Source organism: Oncorhynchus kisutch, linkage group LG27 (assembly GCF_002021735.2).
Source record: "Oncorhynchus kisutch isolate 150728-3 linkage group LG27, Okis_V2, whole genome shotgun sequence".
Classification (NCBI taxonomy): Eukaryota; Metazoa; Chordata; class Actinopteri; order Salmoniformes; family Salmonidae; genus Oncorhynchus; species Oncorhynchus kisutch.
Genome location: NC_034200.2, coordinates 29,662,718 through 29,684,072, shown reverse-complemented (window position 1 = coordinate 29,684,072; position 21,355 = coordinate 29,662,718). Strand labels below are relative to the sequence as shown.

At 43.8% G+C, this 21,355-nt stretch overlaps 1 protein-coding gene across 1 annotated transcript in view; it reads left to right on the top strand.

The window, feature by feature from the left end:
* The window catches only part of plppr5a (phospholipid phosphatase related 5a), a 42,540-nt gene extending 40,056 nt beyond the window's left edge, over positions 1-2,484 (top strand). Inside the window, exon 6 of the mRNA XM_020462508.2 lies at positions 296-2,484. Coding sequence (XP_020318097.1) covers positions 296-325 — 30 coding nt within the window. The 3' untranslated portion in view covers positions 326-2,484. The remainder of the gene's footprint in view (positions 1-295) is intronic.
* Positions 2,485-21,355: the final 18,871 nt, after the last annotated feature.

Here is a 21,355-nt window from a genome sequence, read left to right as displayed (position 1 = left end):
AAGGAAAGGTGGAGATGTTGGGGATGAAGATATAATTGGACCGATACTATGCTGTATCTTGTCAGATGTTTGTTTTTTAACTTTGTAGTAAATTGACCAATAATATAAGCAATCTTCTTCCGTTAAATCGAGACCGCAATTATCATCATGATACCAAGTAGCCTACTGTTTGATCTGTCTGAATCAGTATACTTAATAAATGCTTCAGTATGGCATTTCTGGTCTAATCCTGGAATGTGTTTAATCATTGAAGATATCTCGCTGTTCTTTACATTTTTTCTTCTTTTCTCTTTAGAATCCTATTACTTTTGCCGAGGTTACATGACAATGAATGTGTCACATGACACACATTGTTTGGACGTGGTTGCTGCTCGCTTATCAGTCATCATGGTCGCCAGAGGGAGGGAGGGCCACACTGATCCTGATGTTGATGTGTATCTATACTAGGGTTGGGGATCAATTACATTTCAATTCAGGCCTAAAACTGAAATTCCGATTCAATAATTTACTTCTCAATAAACGAAAAACCTTTTCAGTTTTTGAATTGTATATTTAAATAACTTCCAGAATTAACTGAGTGACTTTAATTATAATTGACCCCAACCCTGACCTATACAGTATGACACTATTTCCAATCAATCATTATGTTCACCCTGATCATTCCAAAGGAATTGGAGATATTTCTGTAGCTTTACCAGTTTATTTGATTTTTTCCAACCAGTCAACATTTTCTCTCCTTTCTTCTTCTTCATTCCTCTCTCTCTCCTGTTGCAGTTTGACGTTTATTGTCATGAATCTTTCCCTGGCGGCAGAAGTGAGTGATTTCCGCTAGATGGGCCAGCTGCAATGTAAAAATTGTCTATTTCGTAAAAATTCATTGAAACAAACATTTGCTTTTTGGTCTTAATTTAAGGTTAAGGTTAGGCATTAGGGTTAGCAGTGTGGTTAACATTATTGTTAAGTTCAGGTTTCAAATCAGATTGTTTGACTTTGTGACTGTGCCAGCATGTGAGCACTCTGCAGACCTGCCTCCAGAACACGAGTCATCCCAATAAAATGCCAAGCTGCTCTTCTGTCCTGCTGATTACTGGCGTTCATTGAATTCCCCCAAAGTATTACTTATTTTATATACTGTATCAAACAAACATAATACTGCTGTATATGCACTTTTATTTCCTCAAAGATTAGGAATCCTATAGCCCAACTGTGTAAACCTGTATTATGTTTATTTCTTATTATGTCATGTGTGTTTGCTTGACAGTATGATGTATGCATTGTAACCCTTGTAACCCGTGCAATCCTAACTGTATGTTGTCAGAGCCACTCTGTGGGTTTATTTCTGTTTAGATTTTCCCATCCTGAGAGAACGAAGATCCAAAGATCACAGACATTTTAGTATAGTCTTTATTGGTAGTTTTCAGAGGAATCCCTCTTGCGATTAGCTAGAAATACGTGGGTGTGCGACTGTGTGTACGTGTGCGAATGGATCCGTACATGTGTGTGCATGTGTACTGTATGTGTGCTTGGTAAACGTTTCAACATCATTTTCTCTTGTGGATTGAAGGATGTTGCTTAGGGCTTGCCAGACAATCAACAACCATAATATTGCCACAGTCAGGCAACATAGCTAAGATGGAAATATGAAGATGTTTTTGATATGCTATATGTTTTGTGTATTGATTCATACTGTATGTTGATATGGCAGATACTTGTTTAGTACAATATGCAGTATTGTTTTAAACTCACAGGCCAGCAATGAGATTCATAGTTGATGCACGACTAGACGTCAGTTTCCCGAATGCATTGTGGTTGAAGTTTGTTTTTATACCACCACAGTTTGGTGACATCTCCTGTTGTATGTTCTTCTCCATGATGACATTTTTATACCCTTATACTGTACTGTTTACCTACATGTCTTACTGTATGTCCCCTCAATGTCTCATAGATATCATCTGAACATTGAGAGTTTTGGTATTCATGGGCCGTTAGAGGTTTCTATCCATGTACAGTTTGATTATATGGGTTTTATGCATTTAACATTTAATACAATAATTCTTTGTCCTAGTTTTTCTAGAAATGTATGGGACATTTGAATGATTCTGGAGATGTTCACTGTCAACCGTTATGGTACTTTCAAAAAGATGTAAAGATATATGAATTGTTATATATCAAATCAAATGTATCATATTATAGTTGGATTTGTGTATTGTTTTGATTTTAGTTTCTGAGTGTTGTTTTTTACCTTTGTACAGATTGTGTTACTATTCTAACCTCTATGACTCTTCTGTTTTGTTACTATTAAGTTCTGTTTTGATATTGTCCCATTCTACCTGATCTTTGTTTATTGATCTTGTCACCATGAGTAACAGTAGCCCAGCAGCAGCACATCTTACACTGTAGAAACATGTAAAAGAACCAAACCGTGAGAAAGTTGCGGGGTGAAATGTATTTGAATATAATCTAAATAAATATGTTCTACTCAGGCATGTTTGTTGTGTTGAATATGTATCAGACTGGTGATGATGACAGAGCAAAACATATATTGGAAAGAAAGGGTGTAGGGCCAACTACTGCACCACCCAAAAGGTTAGGCCCATTTCATTCACAACCAAATGGTTACTGGTTAAAATCCTATATGTGGGCTATACAGCAGAGGAACAAATGCCCTTGACAAAGAACATGTACAGTTACCTAAATTGAAACTACTGTAGATGTGGCTCATAATTGTGGTTTGGCATCCCATACTAGTTATACAGCATCCATATTAGGACTTCATATATCAAGCAAAACTATCTGATGACTTCCTAATATGGATTCCGTTAAAACAACTTTATATATTGTATGTAAAATATAGGCCGACTACTCCAGATCATCTAGGACTACTGGAAAGAAAGTCAGTGGCATAGTAAATAGAAGGTGTGTTCAATATTTCAAATTAATATTCAACGAGACATTTACTTTGCAGCTTTGCACGATTTGTTACCATGGCAGCTCCGGTTTATATTGATTAGCTGTAATGAAGCTTCTTTTTATCTGCTCCTAGCAACTGACTGGGAGACATGTAGCATTTGATTCACTGCTTCTCATCATGGGCTGCTGTGTCATGTTTGGAAAAGAGTATGATGGTTAGTGAGAAATATTTGACTGCTGCTTTAGTTAAATGCTAAAAGTTAAGTTGAATTTCTAATTATTGGACAGAATGTATTTTTTATACTTTATATTAACATTTTAGTATTTTTGTTAACACACATTGAGGAAGATAGGTTTTTGTGTGTTTGTTAGTGCTGAGTGATTAGTGCTTTTTGAAGTCCGTTCGGTTTCGGTTTGATAATGAAAATATAATCACAGCTTTCGGTTTCGATTTTCTTACATGAAATGCACTATACATGTGGGTGGAATGCTGTACCAACACGGAATTATAAATTAATAGAAGTTTCATGATGGTAGTGACTGCCCATTACTGCCTATCACTTATTAACCATAATTTAGTCACATTACTTTAATAAAATATTTGGATGTTTTTATTATTTCCTTCCAAGTCATCATCTCATCTCTATAGAGCTGCTGCATACCCAATGCTGTCTGACAAAATCACTATTTTAGTAGTTCTTCAAAGTAAATAAGGCATACTTTTATGACTACTGTATACCAACTATCAAGATCACTATCAAGATTTTGAGGCTCGCGTAGCAACTGCTTTCTATCCCTGTCGATTGTGCGTTCTCTCTTCTCTCAGTCTCCTTGTCTTGCTCCGCACAGAACAGAGAAGTTTAAGCGTGCCCGCAATGGCTTATGGTAATTGTAGTTAGTTTAGTGTAGAAATGAGTAAAATTATGTAGAATATTAACCTGTTGGAAACTACAACTCCCTACTACATCACACAGTTCAGGCTTCATCTGGTTTATCTCTACAGAAACTGCACATCGAGCTTACAGAAAAAAAAAATGGAATTCAAATAATTGAACCAACGTCAGTCAATTAGTTGTTTAAAAAGTGAAAAATAACCAACATTTTGGATAATCGCTCAGCACTAGTGTGTATGTGTGTGTAAATGTGTGCATGCTTGCGTCTGCCTGTTTCTCTCTCTGCACAGAACAGTGAGCAGGGTTCTCTCTCAGGTGGTGGGTTTGGACTGGCGGCTCTGCTGCTGTTTGAGATCAGGCCAGGCCACAGATGCTCCCAGCCCTGCTCTGCTCTCTTCTCTGTGTTCCTGTACAGATGTCTCCGTCTCCCTCAGAGCCCTCTGCTCTCTTCTCTGTGTTCCTGTACAGATGTCTCCGTCTCCCTCAGAGCCCTCTGCTCTCTTCTCTGTGTTCCTGTACAGATGTCTCCGTCTCCCTCAGAGCCCTCTGCTCTCTTCTCTGTGTTCCTGTACAGATGTCTCCGTCTCCCTCAGAGCCCTCTGCTCTCATCTCTGTGTTCCTGTACAGATGTCTCCGTCTCCCTCAGAGCCCTCTGCTCTCTTCTCTGTGTTCCTGTACAGATGTCTCCGTCTCCCTCAGAGCCCTCTGCTCTCTTCTCTGTGTTCCTGTACAGATGTCTCCGTCTCTCTCAGAGCCCTCTGCTCTCTTCTCTGTGTTCCTGTACAGATGTCTCCGTCTCCCTCAGAGCCCTCTGCTCTCTTCTCTGTGTTCCTGTACAGATGTCTCCGTCTCCCTCAGAGCCCTCTGCTCTCTTCTCTGTGTTCCTGTACAGATGTCTCCGTCTCCCTCAGAGCCCTCTGCTCTCTTCTCTGTGTTCCTGTACAGATGTCTCTGTCTCCCTCAGAGCCCTCTGCGCTCATCTCTGTGTTCCTGTACAGATATCTCCGTCTCCCTCAGAGCCCTCTGCTCTCTTCTCTGTGTTCCTGTACAGATGTCTCCGTCTCCCTCAGAACCCTCTGCTCTCATCTCTGTGTTCCTGTACAGATGTCTCCGTCTCCCTCAGAGCCCTCTGCTCTCATCTCCACCGCTAATGGACAGACTCTGGCTGCAGTCTTGTCAGTCAGCCAACACATCCTACTTTCATCTTTTCTTTTAGGTTTGCTCTTTGGATGGATATGTAGTGTGTGTGTGTGTGTGTGTGTGTGTGTGTGTGTGTGTGTGTGTGTGAGTGTGTGTGTGTGTGTGTGTGTGTGTGTGTGTGTGTGTGTGTGTGTGTGTGTGTGTGTGTGTGTGTGTGTGTGTGTGTGTGTGTGTGTGTGTGTGTGTGTGTGTGTGTGTGTGTGTGTGTGTTTGTGTATTGCGCGGTCATGCAGTGTATGGCATATATAATATAATAGCCAATCGAAAAGACAACTTTGACCGTATGACACATACATGACACACATATCACTATGTAGGTAATTCTGCGTGGATATTCTAGTCTTCTCATTATAGTTTACTGAGGCTTTCTCTCCTATTATTCTCTGTCCATTAGTTCCTACTGGTCTCCACTTTACAATGGAACTGTATCTAATCACATCAATATGTACCGGTTATAGATAGGTTTATTTGATCAATTAAAACACAATACGAAACATTTAGAAAACATTTAAATTGTGTTCCTCTTAATTTGCAAAACAATATATACATAACACAGTAGACCTAGGTTACACAGTACATCTATCTTACACAGTAGGCCTAGGTTACACAGTAAGCCTAGGTTACACAGTAGACCTAGGTTACACAGTAGACCTAGGTTACACAGTAGACCTAGGTTACACAGTAGACCTATGTTACACAGTAAGCCTATGTTACCCAGTATGCCTATGTTACACAGTAGGCCTAGGTTACACAGTAAGCCTAGGTTACACAGTAAGCCTATGTTACACAGTAGGCCTAGGTTACACAGTAAGCCTAGGTTATGCAGTAGACCTAGCCTACTAGGCATACTTGGGTTACTCATATAATAATAATGAATACATTTTTTAACCTGAATCTCAAAGCACATCAAAAGTAAAACAACAAACACTTTTTTTTATTGAGCGTGATTGAAGGTCTCAGCCAGCTTGGGATGAAGTTGATCCAGTTTGGACTGGAAAGGCAGTGTAGGTTCAGTGGAGGGGGCATTGATGGGGTAGCCAAGGAGAAACAGTGCACCGCACCTGCTTCTCTGAATGGTCAATCACTCCACTGACGCCGCTGTTTTGGTACTGGTGCTCCATTGCCAGGAATGTAGCACCCAGCTTTGGTGATGCAACGGCTGCTGAAAAGCCACCACATCTTGGCAGCGGTTAGGAGCATTCCCTGAACAGTCCCTGGACTGACTCTGTTACCCCTGGACACAGCATGCAGTCCTTGGTGTAATACTTACAAACAGATTATTTGAATCCAAACAGCCAGCTAGCTGCTAGCTAGCTATCAAGCCAAACGATAGATCCTGCAACTCTGACTGTCAAGACCACAGTACATACAGTAGTGATCAAATCCTAGAGCAGCCAAAACCCTAAAATCTGTTATAGCAAGTGCAGTGAAAGTATTATGTTTCTAGCTCCTTACAATGCAGTAAAATGACAAACAAGAACACAAATAAATAAAATGTACAAAAAGTACAACAAAAAAACAAGAAATCAAGAACATCGGGATTAATCCAATTAACAAAGCAAATAGGAACCCAACTATGTTGTTGTTAATTGTACAGTGTCTGTTCAGGTCATGTTGCCAGACCAGTGGTGGATGTATGACCATGTTGCCAGACCAGTGGTGGATGTATGACCATGTTGCCAGACCAGTGGTGGATGTATGACCATGTTGCCAGACCAGTGGTGGATGTATGACCATGTTGCCAGACCAGTGGTGGATGTATGACCATGTTGCCAGACCAGTGGTGGATGTATGACCATGTTGCCAGACCAGTGGTGGATGTATGACCATGTTGCCAGACCAGTGGTGGATGTATGACCATGTTGCCAGACCAGTGGTGGATGTATGACCATGTTGCCAGACCAGTGGTGGATGTATGCCCATGTTGCCAGACCAGTGGTGGATGTATGACCATGTTGCCAGACCAGTGGTGGATGTATGCCCATGTTGCCAGACCAGTGGTGGATGTATGACCATGTTGCCAGACCAGTGGTGGATGTATGACCATGTTGCCAGACCAGTGGTGGATCTATGACCATGTTGCCAGACCAGTGGTGGATGTATGACCATGTTGCCAGACCAGTGGTGGATGTATGACCATATTGCCAGACCAGTGGTGGATGTATGACCATATTGCCAGACCAGTGGTGGATGTATGACCATGTTGCCAGACCAGTGGTGGATGTATGACCATATTGCCAGACCAGTGGTGGATGTATGACCATGTTGCCAGACCAGTGGTGGATGTATGACCATGTTGCCAGACCAGTGGTGGATGTATGACCATATTGCCAGACCAGTGGTGGATGTATGACCATGTTGCCAGACCAGTGGTGGATGTATGACCATGTTGCCAGACCAGTGGGGGATGTATGACCATGTTGCCAGACCAGTGGTGGATGTATGACCATATTGCCAGACCAGTTGTGGATGTATGACCATGTTGCCAGACCGGTGGTGGATGTATGACCATGTTGCCAGACCAGTGGTGGATGTATGACCATGTTGCCAGACCAGTGGTGGATGTATGACCATGTTGCCAGACCAGTGGTGGATGTATGACCATGTTGCCAGACCAGTGGTGGATGTATGACCATATTGCCAGACCAGTTGTGGATGTATGACCATGTTGCCAGACCGGTGGTGGATGTATGACCATGTTGCCAGACCAGTGGTGGATGTATGACCATGTTGCCAGACCAGTGGTGGATGTATGACCATGTTGCCAGACCAGTGGTGGATGTATGACCATGTTGCCAGACCAGTGGTGGATCTATGACCATGTTGCCAGACCAGTGGTGGATGTATGACCATGTTGCCAGACCAGTGGTGGATGTATGACCATATTGCCAGACCAGTGGTGGATGTATGACCATGTTGCCAGACCAGTGGTGGATGTATGCCCATGTTGCCAGACCAGTGGTGGATGTATGACCATGTTGCCAGACCAGTGGTGGATGTATGACCATGTTGCCAGACCAGTGGTGGATCTATGACCATGTTGCCAGACCAGTGGTGGATGTATGACCATGTTGCCAGACCAGTGGTGGATGTATGACCATATTGCCAGACCAGTGGTGGATGTATGACCATATTGCCAGACCAGTGGTGGATGTATGACCATGTTGCCAGACCAGTGGTGGATGTATGACCATATTGCCAGACCAGTGGTGGATGTATGACCATGTTGCCAGACCAGTGGTGGATGTATGACCATGTTGCCAGACCAGTGGTGGATGTATGACCATATTGCCAGACCAGTGGTGGATGTATGACCATGTTGCCAGACCAGTGGTGGATGTATGACCATGTTGCCAGACCAGTGGGGGATGTATGACCATGTTGCCAGACCAGTGGTGGATGTATGACCATATTGCCAGACCAGTTGTGGATGTATGACCATGTTGCCAGACCGGTGGTGGATGTATGACCATGTTGCCAGACCAGTGGTGGATGTATGACCATGTTGCCAGACCAGTGGTGGATGTATGACCATGTTGCCAGACCAGTGGTGGATGTATGACCATGTTGCCAGACCAGTGGTGGATGTATGACCATATTGCCAGACCAGTTGTGGATGTATGACCATGTTGCCAGACCGGTGGTGGATGTATGACCATGTTGCCAGACCAGTGGTGGATGTATGACCATGTTGCCAGACCAGTGGTGGATGTATGACCATGTTGCCAGACCAGTGGTGGATGTATGACCATGTTGCCAGACCAGTGGTGGATCTATGACCATGTTGCCAGACCAGTGGTGGATGTATGACCATGTTGCCAGACCAGTGGTGGATGTATGACCATATTGCCAGACCAGTGGTGGATGTATGACCATGTTGCCAGACCAGTGGTGGATGTATGACCATATTGCCAGACCAGTGGTGGATGTATGACCATGTTGCCAGACCAGTGGTGGATGTATGACCATGTTGCCAGACCAGTGGTGGATGTATGACCATATTGCCAGACCAGTGGTGGATGTATGACCATGTTGCCAGACCAGTGGTGGATGTATGACCATGTTGCCAGACCAGTGGTGGATGTATGACCATGTTGCCAGAACAGTGGTGGGTATAAAGATGGCGCCGATAGAGATGGTAGCTTCGCTTCAAGTCCTTAGGAAACTGTGCAGTATTTAGTTTTTTTATGTATTATTTCTTACTTTGTTAGCCCAGAAAACCTTAAGTCTTATTACATACAGCTGGGAAGAACTATTGGATATCAGAAAGACGTCAACTTACCAGCACAACCAGCACTACGACCAGGAATACGACTTTCCCAAAGCGGATCCTTTGTCTGCACTTCCCAGGGCATTCGAACTGATTGCAGTCCCAAAACAACGCTTTCGGAGGTGAGGGTGCCAGAGCGGTCTTCTATTGAGGCTTCGTGTGCGCGCACACCACCCACCGCATCCGAGTATATTACTCGCCTATGTCCAGTCCCTAGTTAACAAATTCAACGAAATTAGGGCAAGAGTTGCTTTCCAAAGAGATATCCAGAATTGTAACATACTCGGTTTCACAGACACATGGCTAGCTGGGAACATGCTGTCGGAGTGCGTACAGCCAACAGGATTTTCAGTGCATCGGCCAACAGGTATAAACATCTCTCTGGTAAGAAGAAGGGCGGGTTGTATCATGATTAACGACTCATGGTGTAATTGTAACAACATACAAGAACTCTAGTTCTATAGTTCACCTGACCTAGAATTCCCCACAATCAAATGCCGACCGTATTATTTCTCAAGGGAACTCTCCTCAGTTATCGTCACAGCCGTGTATATCCCCCTGCAAGCAGATACCAAGACAGCCATCAAGGAACTTCACTAGACTTTATGCAAATTGGAAACCATATATCCTGAGGCTGCATTTATTGTAGCTGTGGATTTTAACAAAGCTAATCTGAGAACAAGGCTACCTAAATTCTATCAGCATATCGATTGCAGTACACGAGCGAGTAACACACTCGACCATTGCTACTCTAACTTCTGCAACGCATACAAGGCACTCCCCCGCCCTCCTTTTGGCAAATCTGACCATGACTCCATCTTGTTGCTCCCCTCCTATAGGCAGCAACTAAAACAGGAAGTGACAATGCTTAGGTCTGTCCAACGCTGGTCTGACCAATCGGATTCCACGCTTCAAGATTGCTTCGATCACGTGGACTGGGATATGTTCCGGGTAGCCTCAGACAATAACATTGACGTATACGCTGACTCTGTGAGCGAGTTTATAAGGAAGTGTATAGGAGATGTTGTACCCACTGTGACTGTTAAAACTTTCCCTAACCAAAAACCGTGGATTGGTGGCAGCAAAACTGAAAGCACGTACCACTGCATTTAATCATGGCAAGGCGACTGGAAACATGACAGAATACAAACAGTGTAGTCATTCCCTCCATAAAGCAATCAAACAAGTACTGTAAGTATAGAGACAAAGTGGAGTCGCAATTCAACGGCTCGAACATGAGACATATGTGGCAGGGTCTACAGACAATCATGAATTACAAAAAGAAAACCAGCCCCGTCGCAGACATGGACGTCTTGCTCCCAGACAAATTAAACAAAAAGAGATTGAAAATAAATATGGGTCCAGTGAGTGGTTGGGCTGGCTGGGGACATGGCGATTCAGACAGTTAGCAGGCCTGTGCTAACAAGCTAACAGTTAGTAGGCCGGGGCTAAACAAGCTAGCAGTTAGCAGACCGGGGCTAAACAAGCTAGCAGTTAGTAGACCGGGGCAGGCTAGCAGTTAGCAGGCCGGGTTAGCAAGCAAGCAAGCAGATAGCAGGGGCTAGAAGGTTAGCCTTTGGGGGACGTCGCAATGTTTTTGCCTCTTCATGTGGTGACGTCGATAGCCCGGTCATGGAATTAGTTGGGTTCCAAGTAGCTCTAGGTAGCTAGCAGGCCTAACTGGTTAGCATAATGGTCCTGCAGCGGGCGTCGCGCCTGAGTCCTCTGGCAGATTATGCCGGTATTCCAGTCGTAGGGGATCTGCGGGGTTCCATGCCCTGTACCGGGCTGTAGAAGGGGTCCGGATGCTAACAAGTCAGGTGCTCGTGTGTCTGTGTACCCACATGTGCTACCCTCCCCACCACATTGCGAGCTAAACATTTTTGTAGTCCCACTCTTGACAGTGGAGAGAAGGTTTTGACATTTTAGCGTTCATTTCTTGCAATTCTACACAAATTTACTTTCGAAGACCTTAGATAGGCAGGGCAGGATGGATATAGGTCTGTAACAGTTTGGGTCCAGCGTGTCCCCCCTTTGAAGAGGGGGATGACCGCAGCTGCTTTCCAATCTTTGGGAATCTCAGACGACACGAAAGAGAGGTTGAACAGGCTAGTAATAGGGGTTGCAACAATTTTGGCAGATCATTTTTAGAAAGAAAGGGTCCAGATTGTCGAGCCCAGCAGATTTGCAGGGGTCCAGATTTTGCAGCTCGTTCAGATCATCAGCTGACTGGATTTGGGAGAAAGAGAAGGCTTGGGCAAGTTGCTGTGGGGGGTACAGTGCAGTTGACCGGGGTAGGGGTAGCCAGGTGGAAAGCATGGCCAGCCGTAGAAAAATGCTTATTGAAATTCTCAATTATAGTGGATTTATCGGTGGTGACAGAGTTTCCTATCCTCAGTGCAGTAGGCAGCTGGGAGGAGGTGTTCTTATTCTCCATGGACTTTACAGTGTCCCAGAACTTTTTTGTGTTTGTGTTGCAGTAAGAAAATTTCTGCTTGAAAAAGCTAGCCTTGGATTTTCTAACTGCTTGTGTATATTGGTTTCTAACTTCCCTGAAAAGTTGCATATCACGGGGGCTGTTCGATGCTAATGCAGAACGCCATAGGATGTTTTTGTGTTGGTTAAGGGCAGTCAGGTCTGGAGAGAACCAAGGGAAAAATCTGTTCCTGGTTCTAAATTTCTTGGGGCATGGGTGGCATGCTTATTTAAGATGGTGAGGAAGGCATTTTTTTTTAATAACCAGGCATCCTCTACTGACGGGATGAGGTCAATATCCTTCCAGGATACCCGGGCCAGGTCGATTAGAAAGGCCTGCTCGCTGAAGTGTTTCAGGGAGCGTTTGACACTGATGAGTGGAGGTCGCTTGACCGCTGACCCATTACGGATGCAGGCAAGGAGGCAGTGATCGCTGAGATCTTGGTTGAAAACAGCAGAGGTCTATTTAGAGGGCAAGTTGGTTAGGATGATATCTATGAGGGTGCCCGTGTTTACGGCTTTGGGGTGGTACCTGGTAGGTTCATTGATAATTTGTGTGAGATTGAGGGCATCAAGCTCAGATTGTAGAATGGCTGGGGTGTTAAGCATGTTCCAGTTTAGGTCACCTAGCAGCACGAGCTCTGAAGATAGATGGGGGGCAATCAGTTCACATATGGTGTCCAGAGCACAGCACGCTCTCACTGTGTACTCCAAGATGGCCAGAGTAGACTGATAGAATGCAATACATTTTGAGATTATAATTAGAATAGATCAGTACAATAGAATGGCCCACCCTGTTCTTCATTCACAATAGGTGATTACATAACTATGCATCCTTCGCTTCCCCTCGCAATTCATTAATTTCCCCCATCATATACTGAACAAAAATATAAACACACATTTTCTGCATAGATTTGTTTACATTGCTGATAGTGAACATTTCTCCTTTTCCAGGATAATCCATCCACCTGTCAGGTGTAGCATATCAGGAAGCTGAACAGAGTGGTTATAGTATGGCAGGTATAAGCTATGGACAATGAACACAATTGCAATTCATCGATGGGAATTTGAATGCACAGAGATTCCGTGACGAGATGCTCAGGCTCATTGTCGTGTCATTCATCCTTCACCATCCTTCACCAACATCACATGTTTCAGATTCCTGAAAATGTCTGTTCTTCAATGACCTGCATACTCACCAGACATATCACTCATTGATCATGTTTGGGATGCTCTGGATTGACGTGTACAACAGCATGTTCCGGTTTTCGCCAATATCCAGCAACTTCGCACAGCCGTTGAAGAGGAGCGGGACAACATTCCACAGGCCACAATCAACAGCCTGATCAACTCTATGTGAAGAAAATGTGTTGCATGAGGCAAATGGTGGTCACACCAGATACTGACTGTTTTTCTGATCCACACCCCTACTCTTTTTTTAGGTACAGTATCTGTGACCAACAGATTCATATCTGTATTCCCAGTAATGTAAAATCCATAGATTAGGGCTTAAGGAATTTATTTGACTGAAATCATTTGACTGATTTCCTTATATGACCTGTAACTCAGTAAAATCTTTGAAAATGTTCCATGTTGCGTTTATATTTTGGTTCTGTATAATTTCGCCTTCTTCATTTATTTAATATTTTATTGTATGTGTGAAATTAGTTTCTGTATAGTTTAGGTTAACCTTTGAGGCAATTATCAGGTTGATTTTCAACTGGGCACGGCATCTTCAACCATCGGGAGAAGGAGGGGAGCAGGTCCTACTATCTAGAGGAGGGGCAAAGGGGAAATCCATATAAAAAATGACATGCCCTCCTAAAACTGTCTGTAACACCAGTTCTGTTTATGATATTACGATTCTAACAATAACAGTGTATAGTATAGACTTATTTAGAAAAAGTTAAAGATGGAGGGGGGAATTGACTTAAAAAATAAATGGCAGTTATACATTTTTTTAATTCATGAGCAGTCCAAATGACTGCTTTCGTTGTTCTATTGTGGATTGTTTTATAACAACATTTAATTTAACAGTAACAATGTATTAGCCTAGATTTTAATGTGGCATGAACACAAGCAGTCATGATGTTTTCATCTGATTGTAAAAGAAATCACTTTAAAAAGTAGGTTACCTTTGCACGTTAGTCCAAAATAGCATCCAATCAGCTGAAACAGCACTCTTCTGTCTTACAATATGTAGCCCCATGTATCTGATGTGGTCTGGCAAAAGAAACATGTCATGCCGTACTCTTTTAGTCCAGACAGCATCAGATACATGGGCTACACATACTGAGACAGAGAGAGGCTGCTTTGCTTGCTCTGATGCTTTATCTGACAATGATGGGTCTTACTGTCAGCGTGTGTTTAAATATTTTATTTGGATGAGCAAGGAGGTACAGTAGGGTGTGCCAGGAGGTACGTCAGGGTGGGCTAGGCCCTCTAAGGTCTGCCCATACCGCCGGCCCTGGTTGACAGTCTTGTCTCGTACCCTCTGACCCTGTGAATATGCTCAGCCAAAAGAAAGAAGGGAAAAAATGATTTAATTTCTCCAGTGGCAAGAAGGATGATGATATGCGTATTCATTTTCTAGCTGTTAATCTGACTCTATTAATCCTTTAGCTCCAGCCTCTGCCACTCTGCCCAAGGAGAATACATTTCCATGAATTTATTCAGAAACTGGGTAGGGTACGTATTAATGCTGGGCCTCCAGCACAGCAAGTCTGCTGGTAAGAAGTCCACATTCATCTATTGGAGATAGTGGAGGAATACATTGTCTGACTACACCACATTCTGAGAGACAAATTGACAATGTAAGCTAAGAAGTAAACAATGGGGGCTATCAAACTTCATATAGAGTTTAGCTCAAAACGAATGCCATGTTAAGACTGGAATATCTCTGTTAAGAAGGGTCAGAAATTCCTCCTGATTAAGTGACCTGACAAGGAAAACTCTGGGCCCTAGTATGACACAGGTCACAAACTGATGATGATGATGATGATGATGATGATGGTCCAGTAAGTCTGATAAAAAGAGCTGATTTTCCCTGACCACCTGGCCTGAACGGGAAAAACTCCAGGTCCTAGATAAAGATTTATTTGAAGTGCATGACCTTGAATAACCAAACCTAATGACCTTGAACAAAGAAAGTAATTCCATTTCAGGATTTTAAATTCATCCCAACTCAGAGGGAGATGACTGAGTTGACACTGCATTTTATTTCAGGGAAATTCCACGGTATCAGAGTGATGCTAAGACTCTTTTCTCTTTAAAATGCACGCCAAACAAAAACCATACAATTCAATGCACAAGGACTACTTTAAAAAATCTCCACAGAAAATGTTACAACAGAATGACGGTACCAACAGCACAAACAGTCATTCTGTTACCAAACTTTGCATCTGCACTGTGTTTTTGTAAAATGTTCAGTGGAAATTGTTAAAAGTTGTCCTTGTGCATAGAGTTATATGGTTTGCTTAACTTAGCTTTTTGTTTGGCATACATTTTAAAGTGACAAATCGGAGTCTCAGCATCACTCTGATACCGTGGAATTAGAAGCTTCTGAAAAGGAGAGTGACGACATTAAGAATTGGGTCACTGAGTTTACAAATGGCTGCAATAATGACATTAGGTATAAAAATAGCGCTTTGGAGCTCTGACACAGTGTCTATATTTAATTCTAGATTTTATCAGAGCCAGCCATCTGACCACGTTGTCCTGCTAGCTGAATCATACAGCATTAGAAGGTCACATTCAGGCCTGTCTTTTGTTATGTGAAGGGGTAGGCACAATATACAGTATATTCCATGGTCCATCACATTACTTTATTCAAGGAAATAATGATGGATTATAATGGTATAATGAAATCACTGCGGTTTTCTATCCAATTATTTTCACCGGTAATGTAATATGACGAAGGTTCTGTTGATGATCAAAAGGTACGTCGTTATATTATTTGCATATGGTCTGTGGAGAAAGTCTTTCTACACCCCAAAAAATGGAGAGTAGAATGTTTATGAAAGACAATAAAAGACTCAGCATGCAGGAAGAGAAACGGACATTCTTGCTAAACTTTTCTAGTCCCTCGTCTAACAACAAGACGTATAAATCCATTCTCTTAATCCAAAAGGTGAAAACTAAGGATATTTAATTCTAGGAATATTCTGTTCTACAGCACGTCCCAACATCCTCGATGCCATCATGCCATAGACTACAGACAGCGTCTATCAAATCCAGGACAACATGACTGTTGAGCCACCTTCATCGCCACTGCACCACTTCGTCTCCTCTCCCTCTCTGTGTTGCAGTGTCCTTCTGACAGCAACCAAAAAAGCCTCCTGTATGATCGATAGTGACAGCCAATAGGACTGACTGACATCACGTTTGACTCCGTCCCCTGTTAGTGTTATCAGTGAGAGAGGGTATACAGTTTAGCTGGGCTCCATGCTCCAGGGAAGGGCCAGGGGGGAGGTGTGTGTCTGTTACGTGACAGAGATGGAGCTATCAGACAATGGATCTGGACAGAACTGTTGTCTGTTCTCTCTCCCTGTCCTTCCAGACCACCTGGGATAATCTAAAAGCAAAGCTGTTTTAATTTAGGGACTATGATTGCTCAGAGGGATTGTTGTTTAGCTGCTTCTGGTCGTGATAGCAACAGGCCAACATGTAATTGATTCTGCAAGTAAAGTTTCCTGCTCCAATCCAGGATTCCAAGAATCATGTTCCAGTGTTGTTATTGGCCAGAAAACCTGTTGGTGGTAATATTGCCATTGTATCGTATTATTAAATGGTTTAACCATATCAGTTGCTACTGTCAACCACACTTGACAGGCTGCTTGTAAATGCACATTACAATGTTAAATGATTAACTCAGTAATTCACTTGTGTCAATCAATATGAGATGGTGTTTTGTCATTTACTGTCATTCTGGAAAACAGACGGGCCTATATCTGACACAAACAGATCAAAGACACTGAAATCTTTCTCTTTTCTCCCTCTTTTTCTCAGAAAGCTATATCCTTTTTAATTTGATTAAGCCAACTCGTTAACTTAGAATGTGATCACACAGCCATATCACAGTCCTTTATGTGTGCATTATAAACATACACTAGATTAAAATAAAAATGAACATTTAGCTGTTTACACACACACGCACAAAGTAAACACCATTAAAATACATTTTGAAAGGAGTACAGTTTGCTAGTTAGGGTTTTCTTTCCTCTAGCCTCTAGATTGGATGTTTACTTCCTAGCCTTCAGTAAGTATGGCATGGATTGCTTTTGAAGCACAAACTTAACACCATAGTACCCTCCAAACTCGTCATTAAGCTCGAGACCCTGTGCAACTGGGTCCTGGACTTTCTGACGTGCTGTCACACTCCCAGGTGGTGATGGTAAGAAACAACATCTCCACCCCGCTGATCCTCAACACTGGGGCCCCACAAGGGTGCGTTCTCAGCCCTCTCCTGTACTCCCTGTTCACCCATGACTGTGTGGCCATGCACACCTCCAACTCAATCATCGAGTTTGCAGACGACACTACAATGGTAGGCTTGATTACCAACAACGACGAGACGGCCTACAGGTGAGGGCCCTCGGATTGTGGTGTCAGGAAAATAACCTCACACTCAATGTCAACTAAACAAAGGAGATGATTGTGGACTTCAGGAAACAGCAGAGGGAGCAGCCCCCTATCCACATCGATGGGACAGTAGTGGAGAAGGTGGAAAGTTTTAAGTTCCTCGGCATACATATCACGGACAAACTGAAATGGTACACGCACACAGACAGCGTGGTGAAGAAGGCGCAGCAGAGCCTCTTCAACCTCAGGAGGCTGAAGAAATTTGTCTTGTCACCAAAAAACCCTTAGTAACTTTTGCAGATGCACAATCGAGAGCATCCTGTCGGGCTGTATCACCGCCTGGTACGGAAACTGCTCCGCCCACAACCGTAAGTCTCTCCAGAGGGTAGTGAAGTTTGCACAACGCATAACCGGGGGCAAACTACCTGCCCTCCAGGACACCTACACCACCCGATGTCACAGGAAGGCCATAAAGATCATCAAGGACAACAACCACCCGAGCCACTGCCTGTTCACCCCGCTATCATCAAGAAGGCGAGGTCAGTACAGGTGCATCAGCTTCTATCTCAAGGCCATCAGACTATTAAACAACCATCACTAACATTGAGTGGCTGCTGCCAACATACTGACTCAAATCTCTAGCCACTTTAATAATCTAAAATTGGATGTAATAAATGTATCACTAGCCACTTTAAACAATGCCACTTTATGTAATGTTTATATACCCTACAATACTCATCTCATATGTATATACTGCACTCTATATCATCTACTGCATCTTGCCTATGCCGCACGGCCATCGCTCATCCATATATTTATATGTACATATTCTTATTCATTCCTTTACACTTGTGTGTATAAGGTAGTTGTTGTGAAATTGTTAGATTACTTGTTGGATATCACTGCATGGTCAGAACTAGAAGCACAAGCATTTCGCTACACTCGCATAAACATCTGCTATCCATGTGTATGTGACCAATAAAATTTGATTAGAATTGATTTGAATGTGACTTGACTTTGGAAAGGCACGAATTCATACTCAAACACAGGATCAGGCAACCAGAGTAACATACAGTACATTAAATACATTTCCAGACATAGTGTAGGCCTATCTGTACAATCCATCTGCAACAGAAACAGTGGCACCATATTGATCATGTTGTTTTAAGATATCAAAGATCTAGAGAGAGATAATAGCCTTTATCGATAAAGCAATGTTTAGCAACAAAGATTGTCTAATGTGGACACATTACTGTGTGTTATCCTCCTCTTCTGTTTTCATGAAGGCCTGCCTGATCTGTCCTAGACCAATATGTCACAGCCCAGCCCGAGGGCAATTCCACCCACTCACCTGTGATTCCTTCATACAGACGACTCTGTACTATCCTTTCTATTCTTATTCTGCCTCCACTCACAACAACAAACGGTGAGTGACACAGCCCACTGGGCACAGACATCAATTTAACGTCCATTCCATGTTGTTTCAATGTAATTTAATTGAAATGATGTGGAAACAACGTTGATTCAACCAGTGGGATGAGACTGTGCAATCTGCTAGAGGTCTGGATGTCAGGTAAACATCAAGTCCAAGGCCCTGGTGTTGTAGGGAATGCAAACAACACCATGGGTTATAGAGGTCCTAACACTTGAATCGGCCATAATTGTCTGTCTTTACACGGTTGTAACAAGTAATGGTAAATAGATAGCTCATCTGATCAAATTTCTGATGAGGATAAAGTACCTGTAGATCATATCGGATACATTCAAATTTTTACACATTCTAGTTGTTACAATGGTAAATGTCAAATGTGAACTAAACACCTTCATGCAGACCACCTCATGTAAGCCATAAGAAGCTCCATGCTCACCCTTTTAAAGACTATCCATTGGCTTGCATCAGACAGTGACTGACAGCATACCAGAGACTCACGTCCTCTGGTGCAAAACTGTCAAAATGACTGAAGCTTTGCAGATACTGACGGTATCACCAATTCTATGTATAAACTCTTTGAATAGTCGCAAAATGGTCTCATTAGAATATGTCAAAATAGTGATATTTAACCATTGTAGTTGTCACATATTGTATGGTCACATATAGGGTGCGTTTACACATGCATTCCAATTCTGATCTCAAGAGCTGACCAATTAGTGAAAAGGCCAATTAGAGAACAATTAGACCAATTAGTGACACACATATCAGAAATGGGCTGCCTGTGTAAACGCAGCCATAGAAACATATTACTTACAGTTAGAGCTAGCCTAGTTAAGCTCAAGGTGAACACCCCTGTCCCCCTTTGGTATAGGTTTGACCCAGACCCAGAGGCCCATGCAGTGAGGGACAGCTCCCTGTCAGAGGAAGTTAGTTCATGTGAGGACTCTGTTGTTCTGTTTCCCCATGACCTTTAGAAAACTGCCTCGCTCAGGCAGCCATCCCGACTGCCCAGCATTGGGAGTAACCAAGACTGCAGGATGTAGGATGACACACTGGCTGATACACTGGTTGCAGCGGTCTAAGGCACTGCATTTTGGTGCTAGAGGCGTCTCTACAGACCCTGGTTCGATTCCAACCGGCCGTGATTGGGAGTCCCATAGGGCGGCGCACAATTGGCCCAGTGTCGTCCGGGTTAGGGTTTGGCCGGGGTAGGCCGTCATTGTCAATAAAAATGTGTTCTTAATAACTGACTTGCCTACAGTTTTCAACCATTCCCCAAATTTCTTGTTAACAAACTATACATTTGGCAAGTTTGTTAGGACATATACTTTGTGCACACCACAAGTAATTTTTCCAACAACTGTTTACAGACAAATTATTTCACTTATCACAATTCCACTGTATCACAATTCCAGTGGGTCAAAGGTTTACATACTGTAACGGTCTTCTTCCTCCTCTGACGAGTAGTAGTAGGAAGGGTCGGAGGACCAATGCGCAGCGTGGTAAGTGTCCATATTTTTAATAAAGAAATTGAACACTGAACAAAAACAACAAAGTGAACAAACAAAACCGAAACAGTTCTGTCTGGTGCAGAATACAAATACTCAACAGAAAATAATCACCCACAACTCAAGGGTGAAAACAGGCTGCCTAAGTATGGTTCTCAATCAGGGACAACGATTGACAGCTGCCTCTGATTGAGAACCATACCAGGCCAAACACAGAAATACCAAATCATAGAAAAACGAACATAGACAACCCACCCACCTCACGCCCTGACCATACTAAAACAAAGACATAACAAAATAGCTAAGGTCAGACCGTGACAGTACCCCCCCCGCCCCAAAGGTGCGGACTCCGGCCGCAAAACCTGAACCTATAGGGGAGGGTCTGGGTGGGTGTCTGTCCGCGGTGGCGGCTCTGGCGCGGGACATGGACCCCACTCCACCATAGTCTTTATCCGCCTCTTAACCCGCCTCCGTGGCGCCTTTCGAGCGGCGACCCTTGCCGCCGACCTCAGACTGGGGACCCTAGCAACGGGTCCCGAATGGATGGTAGATTCCGGCAGCACCGGACAGGCGGGAGACTCCGGCAGCTCTGGAGTGAAGGGCGATTCCGGCAGCTCCGGAGTGAAGGACGATTCCGGCAGCACCGGAGTAACGGATCGCTCTGGCAGCTCCTGACCGGCGCCCCTGGCAGCTCAGGACGGACGGGCGACTCTGGCAGCTCAGGACAGACGGGCGACTATGGCAGCTCAGGACAGAGGGGCGACTCTGGCAGCCCAGGACAGACGGGCGACTCTGGCAGCCCAGGACAGACGGGCGACTCTGGCAGCTCAGGACAGACAGGGGACTCTGGCAGCTCAGGACAGACGGGCAACAGACGGGCGACTCTGGCAGCTCAGGACAGACGGGCGACTCTGGCAGCTCAGGACAGACGGGCGACTCTGGCAGCTCAGGACAGACGGGAGACTCTGGCAGCTCAGGACAGATGGGAGACTCTGGCAGCTTAGGACAGACAGGGGACTCTGGCAGCTCAGGACAGACGGGAGACACTGGCAGCTCAGGACAGACGGGAGACTCTGGCAGCTCAGGA